At 36.9% G+C, this 23,387-nt stretch overlaps 1 protein-coding gene across 2 annotated transcripts in view; it reads right to left on the bottom strand.

The window, feature by feature from the left end:
- LOC144352636 (rho GTPase-activating protein 26-like) overlaps window positions 1–23,387 on the bottom strand; it is a 140,910-nt gene that overhangs the window by 66,366 nt on the left and 51,157 nt on the right. For both annotated transcript variants that reach the window (XM_085498157.1, XM_085498158.1), the window contains exons 8-14: window positions 19,859–19,920; window positions 17,056–17,118; window positions 16,596–16,662; window positions 12,082–12,217; window positions 11,532–11,588; window positions 10,127–10,205; window positions 158–197 (exon numbers count right to left, since the gene is read on the bottom strand). In XM_085498157.1, coding sequence (XP_085354283.1) covers window positions 158–197; window positions 10,127–10,205; window positions 11,532–11,588; window positions 12,082–12,217; window positions 16,596–16,662; window positions 17,056–17,118; window positions 19,859–19,920 — 504 coding nt within the window. The remainder of the gene's footprint in view (window positions 1–157; window positions 198–10,126; window positions 10,206–11,531; window positions 11,589–12,081; window positions 12,218–16,595; window positions 16,663–17,055; window positions 17,119–19,858; window positions 19,921–23,387) is intronic.

The raw sequence follows: 23,387 nt of genomic DNA, 5'->3' as shown, positions 1-23,387 counted from the left end.
TTAGTTTTTGAATTATGCATGTACAATGTAATGGATTCAAACTAGCCACCAGATTAGGACTTGGCATTTTATTACAAGTTTGTGTACCTTCACTTTTTTTATACAAAATATCAGCAGTGAATAGTGGTGGGAAACACCACAAAATGGTTTTACTTACTTTCTTCTGTACTGGCTATTCTACCAGGTTGAATATAAATCTACAAAATAACATAGTGAAACTTTAAAACCTTGCCTGTTGGTAGTTTTCTTGGATACCGTTAAATACTTTATTTTAGCTGGAATAAATTTTTGCTGAAAAGGATTTTTGGACGTTTTGTATGGAATTTATTACACACAGCAAATTGTATATTGTGGTTTTTACAAACTCACATTATAAGACATCTGATACAGTGTATGACGTATATATGTAAGCGGTTCAGAATTACAGAAATACTTGATTTTGAACAAAATAGAAATGGAAACATGTATGACTGGTATGATGTATATATAAAGTGAAAAACATGATTGGTCAAGGCATGTCAGAGATATGGCTCATTTATTAAATTGTCGACCAGTTGGCCATTTTAAATCCTATCTGAAAAACAAAGTGACTGCATTAAGGTCCCACAAAGTCCTGGAATGTCAGAAATGTTTGAATTTGAAGAATTTTTTGCACAAAAATGGCCATCTTGAATCAGATTACGCCATGAATGGACATGCATATGTATCCCAATATGTATGATATAGGAAGTTTGAATCTGGCCGGCCCAAGCATGTCTAAGATACAGGTTGAGACTGACAAATGTATAGAGGACAAAAACACAATTTCATACAAACAAAGAAAACAGAAAAATCTCTAATTTGGGTGTCATTTTACGAACATTTCAATCTCTCAATAGTCTGTTTTCAATATAAATATGCATTGTCATAATTAATTTTGAATACAAACAAGTTTTGGGGTTGAACCAACAGTGGGGAATCAGTCTACCTAATGTCCTTTAAAGATGTAAATATCTTACAAAAAGATTGGTGCCTGATTTATTTAATTATTTTAAGGAACATAATTCAGATATTTAAGTATGAAAACAATTGCCTCATTTCCAAAAAAAAGTGCTGCATTTAGACGTGAATAGATTCATAAAACATGCAAGATAACAGAAAATCTTAGCTGGCTTTTGACCAAGGATTTTGTACAGGTGTCTGTCAAAAATTAATGATTCACTGAGACAAATATGAACTGCCTTATTGTATTCATTGTGTGACTACTATATTATATGAAAAGTAAAAAAAAAAACACCCTCTATGAATAGCTATCATGTTGCAAGCTCTGCTTTGTAATGCAAATCAACTTAAATAGTTAGTTGGTGTCCAGTGGAGGGAGAAGTCAACAGTACTGTTGCCTCCTGAGAATCTACATCTTCAAACACTGCAATCTTTGAAGTGTGTTTTTAAACTAGTATTATAAAAACTCTATCATTCTGTTCTAATAGCTGAAACAAATTCCTGTGAATTTTCATTTGTCGAATGAACTGTTTGTCAAATACAGAATACATATATTTTAGTACAATTTTCTTTTCAAAATGTGGATGCAAAGTTTTGCTTTTTATGTATTTTTTATGTATTGTTTTTGATTTGATAACTTTGAACTAAACAGATTTTCTATTAGCTTCAGATCTTGATCAAAGTTTGGCACCCAGTTCATAGGAGTGTTTATATTGATTTTCTGACATCTTGGTTTCTGTAAAGATCTTATTGATAGGTTTGCAAATGTGTGTCAGACTGTGCAAAAATTTTTTAAAACTAGCGCCGAAGGCGCATATTAGTTTTTATGTTTATATAAGAGATTGCATACTTACCTTTGGTTAATGAAATTTTAATTTCATAAACAAATGGGATAATTGCCAATTATCATATATACTGGTTAAATAAAATCGAAATAACAGTGGATAGCTCCCGTAGGGGGCGTCCTTCCCCTGTCATCTGATTTGCATTCTTCCAGATCTTTTTGACCACGATATTGATTCGTAGCTATTTATCTGGGGTGGTTTTGGGTGGGAAGGTAAGTATGCAATCTCTTATATAAACATAAAAACTAATATGCGCCTTCGGCGCTAGTTTTAAAAGTTTATTACAGAGTATTGCATACTAACCCCTTTGGTTAATGAAATTTTAATTTCATAAACAAATGGGACAGATTACCAGAGAATATCTCTTGGCAGATAAATACTACCCCACCTGATTATGGAATTGAAAAAATTCCATCCCCCTAACTGTATAACTCCCGCTAACTGAATAATTCTTGCAGTTGCGGGAAGTTACATGCCCTATTGTTTCGTTACAACTTGGCCTGTCACTAGGTAGCCTAACGAGTGTAGGCCCTGTGACTCGGCCGCTAGGTCTTTCAGGTAATAAGAGAGAAAAGTGTTGCTAGTTTTCCAGGACCCGGCTGCTAGCACCTGGGCTAAAGAAGCTCCGCTAGCAAATGCCAATGTATTACCTATGCCTCTTAAGTCATGCATCTTGGCAGTGACTTTGCCTGCCTCTGTGGCTCAAATACTTATCACTGTAAGTGTGGTAAACTGTCTCTTTTACCCATCTCGCTAACGTGAATTTCGACGCCGCTGAGCTTTGTTTACCTTTTAGGTAACAAACGAACATCGACCTTTGACCCCTTCTGACCCCGGAAGTACGTTTCTTATAATAAGCTAGCGCACGTACCGGACAAAGAATTCTGTCTTGTTTTTCATTGGAAATATTGCTCAGTGCCGGGATAACGATCAGAGTCGCCGTCTCGTGCAGTTTCTGATTTTTTCCTCTGAATTTTACTGATGTCATTAAAATCGCTTTATCGGGATAAAACACCGTAAAATTGTCTTCAAATGACAGAGCGTGTATTTCGCTAACTCGCCTCCCTGAAGCGAGTGCTAGCAGAAAAACAGTCTTTTTCGCCCAGTCCTGTAGTGACGCCAATTCCTTCGGTTCGTATGGGAATTGTCGTAGCGCTTCAAGGACTACTGACAAGCTCCATGCAGGTGCTTTGTACCTCTCAATGGGGCCCGCCTGTGTAATAAAGCCCTTGAACAGATCGGAGATTTCGGGTCATCCGAAATGTTTTTGCCTAGGCTTAGTTTGAGTACAGAGTTGATCGCCGATTTATAGTTTTCCACTGTCCCTGGTTTCAACTTTTTTTCGTTGATCAAATAAGAAAAAAACTCCGCTACTTGGGGCAAAGAGGGATAGAGTGGATGTATATCCCCTGCAAGACACCAATTACGAAATTTTTCCCAGTGGTATTGATACAATCCATTTGAGGAATCCCTAAGCCCGGCCGTCGTTGTTTGCGACACTTGGCTTGAAAACCCTTGCGCAATTCTAAATTGCTGGATAGTTTCCACACGTGAAGTTGGTACAGCTCCGGGTTGGTTGGTGTATAACCGCCAGGTTGTGTCAACGTGATTTCTTGTGGCAGGCTTCTCGGATGGTCCGTTAGCAGAGATAGCAGTAACGGAAACCAAGTCTGAGACGGCCAGTTCGGTGCCACTAGAATCATGTGCGAGTTCTCCGATTGTTCCAGTTTTTGTAACGTTCGGTGGATCAATGGAAATGGTGGGAATGCGTAACTGAACATTCCGCCCCACTCCATCTGAAGTGCGTCCCACGTCAGTGACTGTTTGTCCGGATAACGCGTCACAAAAACGGGACGTTTTTTGTTTTCCGGTGTTGCAAACAGATCTACCTGGGGTTCCCCCCACATGTCGAACACTAGGTTTACTGCCGTCTGTGACAGCTCCCATTCTGTGTCGTCGTAGGGTTTCCCCCGGGATAGCGAGTCCGCTACACCGTTTTGGACTCCCGGTATATGTTTGCACATCAGCTCGACTTTGTTTTGTGCACACCACTTTAGCACTGCTACAGCATGGTCGTTTAACGACTGTGATTTCGTTCCCCCTTCCTTGTTGAGGTAAGCTACTACAGTCTGATTGTCGGATCTTATTAACACGGCCCGGTTTTTTACCGCTTTTTTGAAGGATTGCAGGGAGAACTGCACCGCTAGCATTTCCAGCCGGTTTATGTGAAATTTCCTTTGTTTTTCGTTCCACTGACCGTGTGCAATCCCGTCCATGCAGTGCCCTCCCCAGCCCGTCATGGATGCGTCCGTCACCAACGTTACTGTCGGTTTCGCCTTGTCCATGGGAATCCCCGCCGTGAGGTACTTGAGGTTGCCCCACCACGGAAGTGATTCCAGAAAGGCCGGTGTGAACAGTACCAGTTTTTCGTATTTTATCCCGTCCTTTGATAGTCGCATTTTTAACTGTGTGTCTAACACTAGGCGTTGGATCGGTCTGGACTGTAGTGCCGCTCTCGGTACTAAGCCCCTCATCAAAGTTAACATCCCCACTAGTCGCATTACCTGGCGTAGTGTGGCTTGTTTTTGTTTTAGACATGATTGTATCATTTTTTGTACATTGTCGATTCTGTGCTGGGCTGGTCGGATCATGCCTTTCTCCGCATCCAGTTCCATGCCCAGAAAGACTATTTTCTGCGTCGGTATTAATTCTGATTTTTCCATATTTATCAGAAAACCTAGCTTTAGCAGTAGACTGACAGTCCGCTCGGTTGATTGACAAATCAGGTTCCGATTTTGACTTTTTATCAGCCAGTCGTCTAAGTAGGGGTTGACGTCTGCTGCGTTCTTGTGCAGCAACGCCACCACTGTGCGTAGAACTTTTGTAAACAGAAGTGGGGCTGACATCAGGCCGAAAGGTAGGACGGTGTACTGATACGTTACACCGTTCACCACGAATCGTAACAAGCGCCTGCTTTCTGTGTGTATTGGTATGTGCAGGTAAGCGTCGGTCAAGTCGAGGGACGTCATCCAGTCCCCTTTTTGAATTGACGCTCTCACTAGTGCCGGAGTTAACATTTTGAACGTTTCTTTCTTCACAATTTTGTTCAACTCCTTTAAATCCAGCACCAGCCTGTACCCACCGTTGGATTTCTTGACGGGAAATAACCTCGAGATGAAAGAATTTTTCGGGTTTAGTACCCGCTGAATTACCTTTTTTTCGAGTAGTATTTCCACGTTTTCTTTCAGTATTGTTGACTGAGTAGAGCCCGGTTTCCCCGAAATACATGTTCTTTTTTCGCATTTCGGTTCTTTTATCAACGGTATTCGATACCCGTGTGTTATTATCGATATCACATACAGATCGTTTATCGTTTCTTTCCACCGGGGAATACATTTCTGCAGACGCAGTGCCACCGGCGTCGAGGGACTCACCAACCCTCGGTCGCTTGTGGCGGTATACATTGACATCGCCGATTTCTCCATTTCCCCCTGGAGTGAATGCGGCGTTATATTCCCGTTTAACGTCCTTCCCCCCCTTTTTTTCCCACCTGGAGGGGAGTAGGGACTCTGCCTTACGGGTTTCTGTTTTTTCACCGGTCGATGCGTCATTCTCCCTAGGTCCACGCATTGGGCCGGTTGTTTGTTTATACGATCGCCCACCGACCTGAGGTGCGGCCGACCGTGTTTTTGTTGTGCACGATTGAGTTCCCGCCATCCTGGGCACTGAACAAAATCGATTAATGCACGATGTTTTGCACGACTTGGTTCCCGCCGACCTGGGTACTGAACCGAATCGTTTAATGCAAGTGGTATATGTGTAAGGGGATCTGTGGTTTGATTTGTTTGACAAAAATACTCGGAGACTTGAGTAATATTTGACATGTTTAATCGCACCTTGTTTTGATACATTACAATATTTGCTGACGTATAGTCAGGAATACTTTTTAGTGTTACCAGTCTGTTTCGAGAATTGTTTATTCTGTCGCTGCTGGTCTCCACTTTTTCCTTTTGCCTGATTCGGGTTTGCCTTTGTGTTTCCCTTGGGCTGACCCGTAGTAGCTTGGTTAACTGGCTTCGCCTTAGTCGCGATGCTCTGCTTGTTATTAGCGGCTTGCTTGGCTTTAAAGGCGCCTTCGATCATCACACGGTTAACTTTTGCCGCTGCTTTCTCATCCAACTTAGAATTCACAGCGCTGAGTTTTCCGTCGAATAATTTGGTCCCTCTGAAATCGATCGTCGCCAATTCGTTCTTGATTTCAGTGTTGGCGGCTGTCTTTAGCATAGCGGACCAAACTGCTGCACGGCGAGAGTGTTGAATAGTCGCTCGTAACTGGAGATGACTCTGTATTATGTCAGCGTCGACGACGTTAGTAGCGACCAACAGCGGCTCTAATGTGCTAAACAGTTCATCCTTGGTGATGTTGCCTGTTTTGAATTTCGCTAACTGAATTTGTGTAGTAGTAGTGAAAAGTTCTCTATGGCTTAATGCAAGAGAAGTGTCCCAAACGTTGTTTTCCAATCTACATAGCGTTGACTGGGACAGGCAATACGGGATGTAAACTTGTGGTTTGCCGAGTGGATGTTTCGTTATACTTCCTTCGGCGACCATTTCCCGGACGCATGGCTCCAGTTCTGGTGGTTGTACGCCGAGAGGTCGTTCGTGCAGGCTGGCGTCGGTACCGACCGGTGTTTTCCACTCATCAGCGGGCGGTATAACTTTTTGGTAGCGTCTGCTCCAATCGTCCTGGTTAGTCCCCAAGAAGTCGTCCTTGGTGGCTGTAGTGGTTTTCTCGGTAACTTCACGATCCCATTTGCCTCCTCCGATCACGCGTTGTGTTATAGCAGTGCCTTGTGTCAGTCGGGGAGACCATGGTAGCATTGCTGAAGTCGCAAAAGTGTCCTTTTTCGGCAGTGTAGACAAACCGATCGAGAAACGTGGGGCGTCCGCCATCGGTGGAATCGGTAGAGGTAAGATTTTCTTGACCATAACCGCACCTTTCGTGATAGCATCGGAGCGGATTTTGAATTCGGGGTCCTCCTTGTTGGTACCACTCGCTGTTGTGGTTTTCGACGAGCCGGCCTCCCCCGCGTTGCTTGTAGTATCTTCAGTAGAAAAAATCACGCCTGCCTCAGCCAGTGCGTCTTCAACATTTTCTCGCACCACTGTTGTGTAGGATTTTTTCTTTTCCGCCTGGAGAGCGCTGACACTCCATGCTTTTGGTGGTACCTCTTCGTCTACTGGGTTTTCCAAAACTTTAATTTTTCTGGTCAGTAGATCCACCTTGTTCTGTAAATGAGCTATAACACTTTGCTCATTGTCAGTCTCCTTTGGACGTTTTTGGTTGGGTTCGTCTGCCAATAGTTCGTCCTCAGCGTTGGTAGGTACCGATGAAACCGAAGACTCCTCCAAATGACGTTTTTTGGATTTCTTCTTTCCTGATTTTCCCGTTGACTTGCGTAGGCGGGAATCCCAGTTCCAAGTTTCTATCGACCAGGCGAAGCAAACACCGCAGTTGATGTGCCCATTACATTTTCTGCCACATGGAATGCAAATACGGTGATCATCGTAAGTGAGCATCGATATATGGCACTCTTCACACTTTCGTCCGAAAGTGTTTGAATCCGAAGTGCTGGGATGAACGGTGTTCAACTCTCCGGTATCCATATTTTCCGCCATCTTGAAACTGAAGGCGGGCTTTTGAGTTTCGTTACTAAAACTACAATTTTTTACTCAAGGTGACTAAGTACGAAGTTCTTGATGTCCACAAGAGCTTCCTGACACACTAATAGTTCGGTGGCTGTGTTGATGGGTGGTAACAATGTATTTCCACCGCAAAAACAATGATATTTTGGCAATCTCGTGGTTAAAAATGGAAGAATGCAAATCAGATGACAGGGGAAGGACGCCCCCTACGGGAGCTATCCACTGTTATTTCGATTTTATTTAACCAGTTCATATGATAATTGGCAATTATCCCATTTGTTTATGAAATTAAAATTTCATTAACCAAAGGGGTTAGTATGCAATACTCTGTAATAAACCTTTCCACAAGTTGGTTTTGAAATCCAGTATAGTATTCCCATGGGATTTGGGGGATACATTACCAAGGATATTATTACAAGATAAATGATTTGCTTCATTGAACACAGACAACAATGCATATTTCCACTGAGATCAGTGACCTTTGATGCATATCACCAGTGATCAGTCAAGTAGAAACAGTCAAAATATTTTATCAGATTTTCTCAATTTTTGCATGATATTTTCATACAGGACATCTGTTGTTCAAACTCAGAGAAGACTTTATACTGATGAATAAGGTGACCAAGTTTGATGAAGTTTGGAATAGAATTAGTAAAGTTATTGTGCACACACAATAACAATTATTAACGACGACAGCGACAATGCCGGACACAAATTTTCCCCCTAATATACCTTTTCCTTCCATCTTTGATGGTTCGGGCAAGATAAAAATGAACAATATGTATAGTATCAAAGCAATGGGACTTGGTGTTTTCAACAAGAATTCAAAATCAAAGAAAGGTTAGAAAGAACTCCCGTGTGCTCAGAGTATTGAAGACACATTAAAATGAATTCAAAATTACTTGTATTTGAGATATTGATGGAAAAGCTGAAAACTAATTATGTAAATCAGGTAACTAATATGAACAGATTTGAGTGTAAAACTAATAAGGTCTGCGTAATGTAATATCTATGTACCAAGTTTCATTGAAATGTGATTAGAACTAAAAAACTATGAACTATGAACAAATTTCAACCCAAAATTAATCAGGCCTGTCTATTGTCCTAGAGCATTTATGTACCAAATTTTATTCAAATGTGATGATCAATAATTGAGATATCAGTGTTAATTAATTATTTTAATTAGGTGATTAATAAGCATAAATATTTACCAAAAACTAATTGGGTCTCTGCATAGTCCTAGGTTCATTGAAATGTGATGATGAGTACTTTATATATTATGCAAATTAGGTTATTAATATCCACAATTAATTACCCTAAAACTAATCATATCTCTGCATAGTCCTAGAAGATCCGTGTAGCAAGTCTCATTGAAATATGATGATTAGTACTTGAGATATCAGACGAAAAGCTGAAAATTAACTAATTATGCTAATAAGTTAATTAATATGCACAAATATTTACCACAAAACTAATCAGGTCTCTGCAAAGTCCTTAAGTAACTATGTACCAAGTTTCATTGAAATCTGATGAGTACTACTTGAAATATCGAAAGCTAAAAATTAATTATGCAAATTAGGTAATTAATATGTACTGATATTACCCTAAAAACTATCGGGTCTATGCAATGTTCTATGACATCTATGTACCAAGTTTTATTAAAATGTGATGATTACTACTTGAAATATCAAAAGCTGAAAATTAATTAATTATGAAAATTAGGTAATTAATATGTACTGATATTACCCTAACTAAAAACTGTCAGGTCTGTGCAGTGTCCTATGACATCTATGTACCAAGTTTTATTGAAATGTGATGATTAGTACTTGAGATATCAGTGGAAAAGTCAAAAATTGATTAATCATTATGCAAATTAGGTAATTAATATTGCACAGATTTTTACCCAAAACTAATCAAATCTGTGCATTAGTTCAGAGCATATATGTGCCAAGTTTTATCAAAATCCACTGAGTGGTTCTTTAGATATCAGTGGAACAGTCATGGAACAGCTAAAAATCAGCTAATTATCATGCAAATTAGGTAATTAATATGCATGGATTTTTACCAAAACCTAATCAAATCTGCGCATTGGCCCAGAGCATTTATGCACCAAGTTTCATCAAAAACCAATGTATGGTTCTTGAGATATCAGTGGAACAGACGGACACACATCGGACTTGCGATTTTCAACAAGAAGTCGAAAATACCACTTTTTACCAAAAATTACAAAAATATTCACCAAAGTTAGAGAATTGAAGATATCATCACGAAATGAACAAATCTAAGAGGAGTCTACTCAAGGTACATATACACAAAATAGCAAAGCATTCAGGCTTGTAGTTTTCAAGAAGAAGTCGAAAAAGTAAAACATTGACACGGATGACGACAACAAACAATCACTCACATGATAAGCTCCGCTCGACAGTATTTTTTTGTTATCATGTGAGCATGTTTTTTGATTGATCGTAATTTTTCAATATTTTGTGATGCCTATTTCAGAACCAAATTAAGACCTTTCATACTTCCCTGACGCCTAAATTGGAGAGAAGTCAAAACTAGAGATTTTACAATACTAAAATTTATTCCAAACTCACTGGCTCTTTGCCATCCATTGCTTCTAACCATAACTTCCTGTCTTCTTCAGATAATGCTTGTAGTGTGATTGGACCATTCCTATCAAAATAGAACAACAGTTGATAGTTTTGCCATACACCATAATACATTATACCTACAGCATATCCCATGATGCATTGTACATCACTATAAGATTCAGTCATAGCGTTCACAGGACATATCCCATGATGCATTGTACATCACTATAAGATTCAGTCATAGCGTTCACAGGACAACCCATGATGCATTGTACATCACTATAAGATTCAGTCATAGCATTCACTGGACATATCCCATGATGCATTGAACATCACTATAAGATTCAGTCATAGCATTCACTGGACATATCCCATGATGCATTGTACATCACTAAGATTCAGTCATAGCGTTCACAGGACATATTCCATGATGCATTGTACATCACTATAAGATTCAGTCATAGCATTCAATGGACATATCCCATGATGCATTGTACATCACTATAAGATTTAGTCATAGCATTCACTGGACATATCCCATGATGCATTGTACATCACTATAAGATTCAGTCATAGTGTTTAGTGGACATATCCCATGATGCATTGTACATCAATATAAGATTCAGTCATAGCGTTTAGTGGACATATCCCATGATGCATTGTACATCACTATAAGATTTAGTCATAGCATTTAGTGGACATATCCCATGATGCATTGTACATCACTATAAGATTCAGTCATAGCGTTCACTGGACATATCCCATGATGCATTGTACATCACTATAAGATTCAGTCATAGCGTTTAGTGGACATATCCCATGATGCATTGTACATCACTATAAGATTCAGTCATAGCGTTCACTGGACATATCCCATGATGCATTGTACATCACTATAAGATTCAGTCATAGCAATCACAGGACATATCCCATGATGCATTGTGCATCACTATAAGATTCAGTCATAGCATTTACAGGACATATCCCATGATGCATTGTACATCACTATAAGATTCAGTCATAGCATTCACAGAACATATCCCATGATGCATTGTACATCACCATAAGATTCAGTCATAGCATTCACAGGACATATCCCATGATGCATTGTACATCACTATAAGATTCAGTCATAGCATTCACTGGACATATCTCATGATGCATTGTACATCACTATTAGATTCAGTCATAGCGTTCACAGGACATATCCCATGATGCATTGTACATCACTATAAGATTCAGTCATAGCATTTAGTGTATATGTACAGATGATTACATGTGATTATGATGCATAAGGAAATTAATGACGATGTGACTCATTTACCAATTTTAATTCTACCAAAAAAAAAACACGTACCATTTCCCCTAATAGTTAGACGAGTATGATATCAAATTAATAAGTACCTACCTTTCTTGTATTGTTATATCAAAACAGAATCTCTTGTCTATAGAATCGGCCATTCTCCTGTGAAAATGTACATTTCAACAAAAGTGTTAACATTCAGTCTATACATCCATAAAACTGTTTTGCTGCATACGTGTACGCGTACATAAGACAGGAAAATATTTCTTGATATACGTGAACATTACAAGCATGTACTATTTTGTAATATTTCAATGAATGCTTGATTTGTGTCACACTGTAAGATGAAAGAAGGCTACAAATTGCAAAACGGTGATCATTGATTTCTCTGTCAGTAAAAATGATCATATAATATTGTTTAAATCTTGTACAATGTCACTGTAAGGTTGGAAAACGGCATGCAAGGATTAGATTTTCCATACATGTAATATGAATAAATATTACACACCTTATATCATGAGTTAAATATAGATATGTCATAAAAAACAAATCACTGTCAACTGTTTAATTTTGCAAGATAAATTTCCAAGAATTTCTTGAAAATTACAGTATATTCCCATTAGGTTCCATATACAATACTTAGTGAGTTACTTACCGAATACATGTAGTAATAGTGACGTTCTCTGAGTTTGTTATTTTACCTTGGGCTTGGTTATATGGTATCATTGTCAACACTTTTTTATCTTTGTTATACATACAGTAATGCTTGACCCAGGTTGACACCAATGCGCCTGAAACCATGGCAACAAAGATCATGAGGAATAAGAAAAGCTGATGTTATTCACACGATCAAGGTGTCAAAATGCCCAAAGTGGAACACAGCGTATTCATATTGCTACAAGCAGCAAATCTTTGATGTATATAACAATCAGTAAAACATTGTCCTAAATATTAATTTAAAATAGCTAAACGTTTTGAGTAATGGCATTAATTTATCAGTGGATTTCAATTTCGCTATTCACGCAATCAAATGAATCCATCGAAATGAACTCTATGTGAACATAGGAAATTACAATAGAACTTACTGAGTGAATAAGCTCCAATATGAAAATAGAATAATTAAATAGCAGTGAACATTAATGTTTTTACAGTACACTGTAACCTCAATATAATCATATGAAAATTTGTGCTTACAACTGGTTTTTAATCTGTGTCGAAAACGTGCACAGAATGGTCGTTTTGTGCACGTTTTCGACACGGCTTATCAGCTAACTCAAGTGCCAAATCCTTGAAATAAACAACCAATGTCAATAGAGTAGCCTAGGTGTTAAAAATGGATTAAGTACTGGCAAACCAACTTCTGCATAGGTATGTTTCTAAACACTTGCATTTTAGCTGATTTAGTCATCATTTTTGAACTCAGAAGCCCGCAAAACCTAATATTACATGTGAGAACGAAACAAATCCGTTGAGATTTCACGTTTTCCCGTAAAAGGGATGCTGGCTGTTCCCTCTGGACTCCCTCCCTGCGCGTACTAGTACTGGTACTACCATGGGTTAGTACCTTCCATGGTACTACCAACTCTAACCATGTCCCCATTTGGTGATGCATGTCAAGCTATAAATGGGCATCAATACTCATTTTGCCCAATATTTCGCTTTTATAACATTTTATAACATATAACTTAATTTCCGACCGGAAAAACGACCATGTTTTTATCCCTTTTTTTTCTCACTCGCTTATTAAAAACACTGACCACTTGTTTTAACACTGGCACATGAGTTGTCGAAACGTACAGTGGGACTGTGTTCCGTTTGAATCCAGGGCTGCTATATATCGTTTCAACAACATGATTATCGAGACAATTACGTGATACAGGCAATGTATTTAAAATGCGAGCATGCAGACGAGCGATATTTTTGGGTTCGCGCGCTCGAAAAATTAAGCGGAAATTATTCAACATAAGGTTGCAAAAGCGAGTAAAAATAATGATCGAAAAGCAGAAGCGAGCAGGAGGTTGGGTGAAATTAGTGCTGTACATTCAGGTCCTTTGTAAAAATATGATCGGCTAAGATCTATGTCATTCTGTAGCACGCCAGAGACGGACAAAATGCAGCTTTAAATAGTGACACCGTTCGTATATTTTAAATGAGTCAAAAAATAAATAAATTGTATGCTGCTTAAGCGATGATGGATCGAAACAGACTCGTTTTGCAAGTTTTAACGGCTACGTTCTGCTGAAGATATAAGACTTCACTTTCGGAGTTGTTACCGAAGATAATGTACGACAGCAAAAAACAACAACATTTGGTTATGTGAAATAGAGTAGCATTCATATAGGTCCAATCAGTACTGTTGTATCGTCTATTTCGTCAACCGAACATTACTACCCAGACCTGCTCATCGATTATTATTGCAAATGTCATTTCTTCCAGAATCAATTGGGTATAAGTACGTTATTTTAGAATGATTTTCATTTGGTTTCACCAAAGACAATTGTCTTTGGTTTCACGTGATAGTTAATCTGATTTATCATATAGCATTACAAACAGGAAGTCCTCGGCATGGGTCAGAGTACTAGTATACCCCAGACCACTCGTTTTGATGACTAAAGTAATACTTTATTAAACACGTAAAATTCCCCAGGAGGAATTAAAATGGTTACATTTACACTAAACAAAACTAGACTAATAATACAAAACATTAAGACTAAAGTAATGATTAAAAAATAATAATAATAATAATCGAAATAAAAAAAAAAAAAAAAAAATGATCTGGGTGTGGCTTGTGGGTAAGAATAGAAAATGAATTTCGGTGAGGTTGTGATTATTTGGATTTTTGAGAACAGATTTTTACTATTGAAATGAAATTATCACGTCTAGGGGTGAATTGTTAATAGGTGAAGTGATGTTATAAAATATAAGTAGTTCATCTTCTTGCGTACACCACAACAACAAAGGTTTATTTTCTAACACAGATCTCCAGTCAAGAGGGTGGCGATTGGACGTAACCCCGGAGTTAAACCATAGACAATATAGTAGGAAGGACAAGCAACTCCGGTGATTCTATTGTAGCAGGGTAGGCTGGAAAAAAGTTAAGCTGATTTAAACTAACCGTTAACATAAACTAAATGTTTATTTCGATTTCTCGTTAAGATAGAGATGCAGTTTACCTGACAGGTATTTTAATTAGTTAATTAGGCAACCAAGATGACCTCCCTTGTCCACAAAACTATATACAACCCAAACAAAGTCAGCTTGGACATTCAGTTGTGAGACATGACAAAATAAACGGTGCCAGCGATAGATTTCGCGAATGAAAGAACAAAATAAACGCAATCAAAGGCGCCGACCACGCGCGTTCGAAATAAATAGAACTGAAGAGAAATTTCGCCTGCATCTTTCACTCACGCAAACGCACACACATGCTATTTCCGTATATTAATACGTTGGCAACGGAAGGGACAAGTTTGAATCGTCTCACACTGAATATATGTTTATCAATTATTTAACTAAACATTCAATGAAGCAGACTGCGACGGTTAAGACGAAAAGACAAGGCTAAGACGAAAAACATGTGACAGTAAGATTATGCTCGTCTATTTCACGCCCGGAAACTACACGTTCAACTTGAAGTATCCAACTTCCCATGATTAGTATCAGCAATAATTTCTAGTATTGCCTGGATAATTGCGTATTGTTAGTTGACATCAGACATATCCCTGCACAGGATTTTTTTAACAATGTCTCAAATTTCAGAATAAGTTGGGATGAATAAGAATTGAATATCCATCTTTTGAAAAAATCAGCTAAACAGTTTACCACCACGATTGTGTTGAATTGGCGAGTTATCAACGAAGACGACCGGACGTCTCCGTGTTAACTCCGCACAGTTCGATACGCGTTACTTATCACTGCACAAAGCAGCTTTGCATAGAACTCATTTGCATATTCGAATATGTTTGAACTACAAGACCTTGGCGGTTAACAAAGTTATGCGAAAGTCACTTGGTTACTTTAATCACTTTAATAAGACGTTTCACGCCCTGAATCCGAATAAAATGTTTAGTAATTAGAATAAAATATACAAGACTTGCTTTAGAAAAGTGCAATAATTTCCTAGATGCCAAAGCATTATAATGTAACATAAATAAATAACTTTATAAACTTACTAGAACCTTTGTGTTCTATGACTGTTAGACGCGGAAAATCAAACCCGTTCAAGCCAGAAATAGTATTGAAATATTTACCAGAATACAAGATGAACGGAAATGTTAGGAAACCCCTTTCAGTGAAATTAGTCTTTAATGTTTCTTTCCCAATTATATTCGTTAACAGAACGTTTCTTTCCTCCAAGTTTTAGTGTATCTCGTGCGCCATTTCACCACTATAACATTACCTCGCAAAACATAGTTCGCGATAAAATGGTTTGTATTTACGTTTTTACTGAAGTCTGACATTAATAAATAGTTCCGATGTCACATACGTTTTTTCCCCACATTTTGTAGTACGTTTTCAGATGTAACAGGTACAAGAAAATGGCCGTGCGTAGTGAGGTGATTGACCACAAAATTGAAGGCTGCCTTTGGCAGAGGCACTATTGCGTAAAGCGCAAAGGCCTCTGGGAAGGAGATTGCACCTTACATTGGTGTTACTATACTACTATACTGTCTATGGTTAAACAGGGCCCAAATTGATAGGGAGTAAAACACGGAAGTGGAAGAGCTGTCCATGCATTGACCAATCACACAAAAGCTCACAAACACCAATGAAATATTTGTTGTTGTACTTAACAAAGGGGTTTGGCATTAAAAACAATGGAACGTTTTTGGGCTTAACGTTGGATTTAGATCGTGTTATAATCCAAATCCCCTACTAAGACTTGTAAGCACCAATTTTCATATGATGAACACCTTTATAATGAATTTCCTAATATAATGAACACAGAGCAGGTCTCCCGCTCACAACAAACCCAATGTATTATGTGCTTCATTATAGTGAACATTTCACTATAACGAACTAATTGTATGTCCCACAAAGGTTACAGTGTAGGTTGATTCCTTACTCAGGTGATATAAATCTATTTTATATGAACAGCGCCCTCTAAAGGTCAAATGTATAACATAATGCACATACACATGTGAGATTTGAAAGGTTCATTGTACTTACGTTTTTCAAATATAAAAAGATATCCCTGTCGTGTATACATTTTAGTTGAAATGTTTTCTTGTGGCCTCTGACAAAAATTACAAAAATAAATACATAATTATATCTTTAACTTCTATAAAAGTAGAAATTGAAAAAAATTAGAAATCAGTTTTATTCACAACTCCACTTTCTATATTGTTATTTAAGCCATGATGTTCTAGGGACTACTTTATTTCATGCATCAGAATACATCCTTCTGCAATATGTCACCTGATAACCAGAGTGTATTGATATGTAAACAGTGATGCTTTCAGTACCTCCAAATTTTGGAATAAACGTCAATTGGAAAGCTCTCTGGTTTCTTTGAATATTTTGTGTTTCGAAGTCAAAACATTACAATGATGTATAAATAGTCAAATACAATGAAATTTCTCTTTAGAAACTACATTGTAAGAAGAGCTGCAAACATGGGTGTATTTACCTCTCTCATTTTCTTCAATAAACTGTCTACAGTTTCACGTGTACTGTTATAATTCTCCCTTGTCTGAAAATATGCAAACATAACACATTGTTTCTACATGTATCACATCATGTAGAGTTACATTAAAGACAAGCAAACAGAAATGTGTCATATATACAAAGCATCACTCAGCCAACAGTTGCAGTTATTTAGCGGTGAGTGAACGGCCACCTAATGGAAACTTTTGGATGGGAGAAGTGTGAAAATTATTTTTTTTCCTTCACTTTGATTTGAATTAGATTCATTTTTGTTATATTTTATGTGTGTGAAATATTTTTAATGAAAAAAGTTAGCTTTCTTTAATTTTTTATGCAGATTATTTTCACTGTGCAGACTCACACTCTGATCCAGCTGCCTCAAGCTTCTGATGGTCAATCTTTAGTTTTAAATGCACTGCAGAAACTGCAAAAGGAACCCCATAGCCTCAATGAAAACCAAATCTTGCAAAATTCCTGCTAACTGGGGGGGGGGGGGGGTATGAAGCAGATAATGTCAATATAATAAGAGTTAAGATTATCCTAATAAACATGAAGTCTGTTGACTTGATATCGTTTCAAGGTTTGGAATGTAACACTCAGATGTGGGCACGGCCAAAATCAGGTATTTCTTTCTGAGATATATACCGGATTCTGCCATAAATTCGCCCTGGGCCGTTAAACGGTAGTTTGGGTTATTAAAAAAATAAAATGGGACCAAGAAATTGCCCGGGGCGATTTTTCGGCAGTTTTTTGAGTTGTTCTTTTAAATATTTTGGCGACATTTTTCGGACATTTCAATCATTCCTGATGTTTACTGTGACTAGCGTGGATGGGCAAGTTTCGTTTCGACAATGAGCTGTTATCACTGTAAAAAATGTTAAAATATTCTTCTAATGCTCAGTTTATCTTTTGGAAACAACTATTTTTTTATTCGAAAAAAAAAATCATGCAGTTTTCCCAAAATCCAAGCCAAAAGATCGTACTACAACATCGACAAATCTCTTCCACGTAGCGTTCAATAACATTAACATAATTCAATAAGCTATGGTAATTTGAACATGTTGGCATTATCCAGCATTTTGATTGGTTAGCGATTTGACCTACATGTATTAGGTAACCTCTGTATAACAAAGCACATGGCGGATACCTGACAGCATCAAGCGTTTATATGCGACCAAAATCATTTGCTTATGATGAAACTAAGTTGAATTTTATTTGCATTTCATAACAATTCAACGGATTTATTTTTTATACGATATTATAATCACTACTGAGTAATAATCAACAATGATATGACCAGATTGCGCAACCATGATTATTTGCTGCTATGCAATGCAGTTGTGTTCGTTTTTATTTGAAACTTTGTTTAGAATATACTTTTGTTACCAATAAAATTAAAAAAAAAGTATCTGACGTACCAGGGTTCATTAGTGTGATTTATTTTTGAGAAAAATGGCACTGGGTGATATTGTAATGAAATTTTAGGCGGTTTACTTTTTAATTCAGCAGGAAAAAAATCTATCAAATTTTAGATTAGTGTCTGCAATAGTTTCTTTCGTCTTGGGTGGCCCAACTGCTGGCGTTAAAGTCGGGGTAGTTGGATTTTTCCAAAAAATACTTCATGATCATTTTTTGAAATTTTGAACCCCACATAAGCACCCACCAGCCGTGATATCGCCCAGGGCAATTTTTCGTATGGGCGAATTTACAGCAAAATCCGGTAATGAAAAAGCATGAAACTGGCTAATTATTATGCAAATTAAATAGTTAAATATTCACTGATTTCAAGAATGAACTAATCCCAACTTCTGATAATCCCAGATGTACCAAATTTCATTGAATTTTTTTATATAAATTAATACTTGAAATATCAGTGAAATAGACACATGTAAATAAATACAGACAGAGTAAAAATAGACAGCCGATGAAAGCTATTATAAATATTAATATTACAAGCAGCCGGTCGGCTGAGATAGCTCCGCTGTTAGCAATGGACATTTCAATTAAAGAACAGAAGATATCATTAGAAAATGAACAATATGTATAGTATCAAAGCAAAATATCACTTTTCACCAACAATGACAAAAATAATCCTCAAAATTAGATAATTGAAAATATCACCACGAAATTACCGGTAACAAATCTGAAAGAGGTACACATGTAGTACCTATATGTAATATCAAAGCAATTGGACTTGCGTTTTTTAACAAGAAGTCGAAAATATCACTTTTTACCAAAAATGACAAAAATATTTACCAAAATTAGAGAATTAAAGATATCATTACAAAATGAACAAATCTGAGAGAGATCCACATGTAGTACCTATATATGTAATATCAAAACAATTGGACTTGGGGGTTTTAACAAGAAGTCGAAAATATCACTTTTTACCAAAAATATTCACCAAAATTAGAGAATTAAAGATATCATTACAAAATGAACAAATCTGAGAGAAGTCCGCATGTAGTACCTATATATGTAATATCAAAACAATTGGACTTGCGGTTTTTAACAAGAAGTTTAAAATATCACTTTTTACCAAAAATTACAAAAATATTCCCCAAAATCAGAGAATTGAAGATATCAATATGAAATGAACAAACCTAAGAGAGGTCTACCCAAGGTACATATACACCAAGTATCAAAGCATTCAGGCTAGTAGTTTTCAAGAAGAAGTCGAAAAAGTTAAACTCATATGATAAGCTCCGCTCGACAAAGTCAACAGCGGAGCTAATAAAGTTTACTAAAACACATGACAAATGAATGAATTATAAGATTGGACTTACATTTTGTAATTTGAGCTGTAAATCTGTCATATATGGCTTGAATTCTCTGGCAACCTCATGACCTACATACCAATTATAAAGAAAGAAATAATTATTTCCATAGGTAGGTGAAAAAAACTATTTTCAAACAAATTTGTGTTTTGTAAACTAACATTTGACAAATCTGAGTAAATGTGCTTTACATTATAAATATTATTTGTCATGTTTTTCAGACTAAATATAAGATGAAGTGACATAAAGTGCTGCCAAAGAGCATGGCAGTCAGGATGTCCATGAAATTTATTAGATGAATTGTGATTTTACCTCAAAAAGAAAAGTATTACAATTAATACAATTAAGCAAATTATGCTAATACAAAAGATGAATAAAATTAATTCAATAATCAAAGAAAGCTTAGAAAGAACTCCCGTGTGCTGAGAGTTTTGGAGACACATTAAAAATTAATTCAAAATTACTTGTACTTGAGATATTGATGGAATAGCTGAAAACTAATTATGCAAATAAGGTAACTAATATGAACAGATTTAGGTGTAAAACTAATAAGGTCTGCAATGTACCAAGTTTCATTGGAATGTGATTAGAACCAAAAAAATATTAATTATTATGCTAATTAGAGAATTAATATGAACAGATTTTAACCCAAAATTAATCAGGCTGTCTATTGTCCTAGAGCATTTATGTACCAAGTTTTATTCAAATGTGATGATCAATACTTGAGATATTAGTATTAATTAATTATGTTAATTAGGTGATTAAGAAGCATAAATATTTACCAAAAACTAATATGGTGCATAGTCTTAGGTTCATTGAAACGTGATGGGTACTCTTTAAAAGTTTCATTGAAATCCAATGAGTGGTTTTTAGACATCAGTGCAACAGCCATAGAACAGCAAAAAATTAACTAATTATGCAAATTAGGTAATTAATAGGCACAATTTTTTATCTCAAAATTAATCAGGTCTCTGCATAGTCCTAGAATATCTATGTCGCAAGTCTCATTGAAATGTGATGATTAGTACTTGAGATATCAGGTAAAAAGCTGAAAATTAACTAATTATGCTAATAAGGTGATTAATATGCACAAATATTTACCAAAAAACTAATTAGGTCTCTGCACAGTCCTCAAGTAACTATGTACCAAGTTTCATTGAAATGTGATCATTACTACTCGAAATATCAAAAGCTGAAAGTTAATTAATTATGCAAATTAGGTAATTAATATGTACTGATATTACCCTAAAAACTATCAGGTATGTGCAGTGTCATATGACACCTATGTACCAAGTTTTATTGAAATGTTATGATTAGTACTTGAGATATCAGTGGAAAAGCTGAAAATTGATTAATCATTATGTAAATTAGGTAATTAATAATATTAACAGATTTTTACCCAAAACTAATCAAATCTGTGCATTAGTTCAGAGCATCCATGTGCCAAGTTTCATTGAAATCCAATGAGTGGTTCTTCAAAAATCAGTGGAAAAGTCATAGAACAGCTTAAAATCAGTTAATTATCATGCAAATTAGGTAATTAATATTCATAGATTTTTACCCAAAACTAATCAAATCTGCGCACTAGTTCAGAGCATCCATGTGCCAAATTTCATCAAAATCCAATGAGTGGTTCTTCAGATATCAGTGGAACAGTCTTGAAACAGCTAAAAATCAGCTAATTATCATGCAAATTAGGTAATTAATATTCATAGATTTTTACCAAAACCTAATCAACTCTGCGCATTATCCCAGAGCATCTATTTACCAAGTTTCATCAACATTTGATTAGTGGTTCTTGAGATAATGGTGGAACAAAAAAAGTGACATACATACATACATACATACATACATACAGACAGGGTAACTGCAAAGACTCCCTTTTGTGCTTCGCACGCGGGAGTCAAATACATGCAGATAACTACATTTTTTTATTCTTATTACTAGCTGGGTGATACATACTTACATATGGGTCTGATGCAAATTACTGTTATGGTATTTATTATTAACAAGCATTCATAACACTAATACTACCTCTATAGTTAACCCTAACCCTAACTTACTTTGACGGAAGCCACACATAAAACAGACAAGTACTAGAATGGACTGACTTACCTTGATGGTAGAATGTTAGCCAGCCACACATAAAACAGACAAGTACTAGAATGGACTGACTTACCTTGATGGTAGAATGTTAGCCAGCCACACATAAAACAGACAAGTACTAGAATGGACTGACTTACCTTGATGGTAGAATGTTAGCCAGCCGTACATAAAACAGACAAGTACTAGAATGGACTGACTTACCTTGATGGTAGAATGTTAGCCAGCCACACATAAAACAGACAAGTACTAGAATGGACAGACTTACCTTGATGGTAGAATGTTAGCCAGCCACACATAAAACAGACAAGTACTAGAATGGACAGACTTACCTTGATGGTAGAATGTTAGCCAGCCACACATAAAACAGACAAGTACTAGAATGGACTGACTTACCTTGATGGTAGAATGTTAGCCAGCCACACATAAAACAGACAAGTACTAGAATGGACTGACTTACCTTGATGGTAGAATGTTAGCCAGCCACACATAAAACAGACAAGTACTAGAATGGACTGACTTACCTTGATGGTAGAATGTTAGCCAGCCACACATAAAACAGACAAGTACTAGAATGGACTGACTTACCTTGATGGTAGAATGTTAGCCAGCCACACATAAAACAGACAAGTACTAGAATGGACTGACTTACCTTGATGGTAGAATGTTAGCCAGCCACACATAAAACAGACAAGTACTAGAATGGACTGACTTACCTTGATGGTAGAATGTTAGCCAGCCACACATAAAACAGACAAGTACTAGAATGGACAGACTTACCTTGATGGTAGAATGTTAGCCAGCCACACATAAAACAGACAAGTACTAGAATGGACTGACTTACCTTGATGGTAGAATGTTAGCCAGCCACACATAAAACAGACAAGTACTAGAATGGACAGACTTACCTTGATGGTAGAATGTTAGCCAGCCGTACATAAAACAGACAAGTACTAGAATGGACTGACTTACCTTGATGGTAGAATGTTAGCCAGCCACACATAAAACAGACAAGTACTAGAATGGACTGACTTACCTTGATGGTAGAATGTTAGCCAGCCACACATAAAACAGACAAGTACTAGAATGGACAGACTTACCTTGATGGTAGAATGTTAGCCAGCCGTACATAAAACAGACAAGTACTAGAATGGACTGACTTACCTTGATGGTAGAATGTTAGCCAGCCACACATAAAACAGACAAGTACTAGAATGGACTGACTTACCTTGATGGTAGAATGTTAGCCAGCCACACATAAAACAGACAAGTACTAGAATGGACTGACTTACCTTGATGGTAGAATGTTAGCCAGCCATACATAAAACAGACAAGTACTAGAATGGACTGACTTACCTTGATGGTAGAATGTTAGCCAGCCACACATAAAACAGACAAGTACTAGAATGGACTGACTTACCTTGATGGTAGAATG

The sequence above is a fragment of the Saccoglossus kowalevskii genome, chromosome 4 (genome assembly GCF_978046115.1).
Source record: "Saccoglossus kowalevskii chromosome 4, keSacKowa6.1, whole genome shotgun sequence".
NCBI classification, from domain to species: domain Eukaryota; kingdom Metazoa; phylum Hemichordata; class Enteropneusta; family Harrimaniidae; genus Saccoglossus; species Saccoglossus kowalevskii.
Note: the sequence above shows the minus strand (reverse complement) of the source record. Positions and strands in the feature narration are given on the sequence as shown.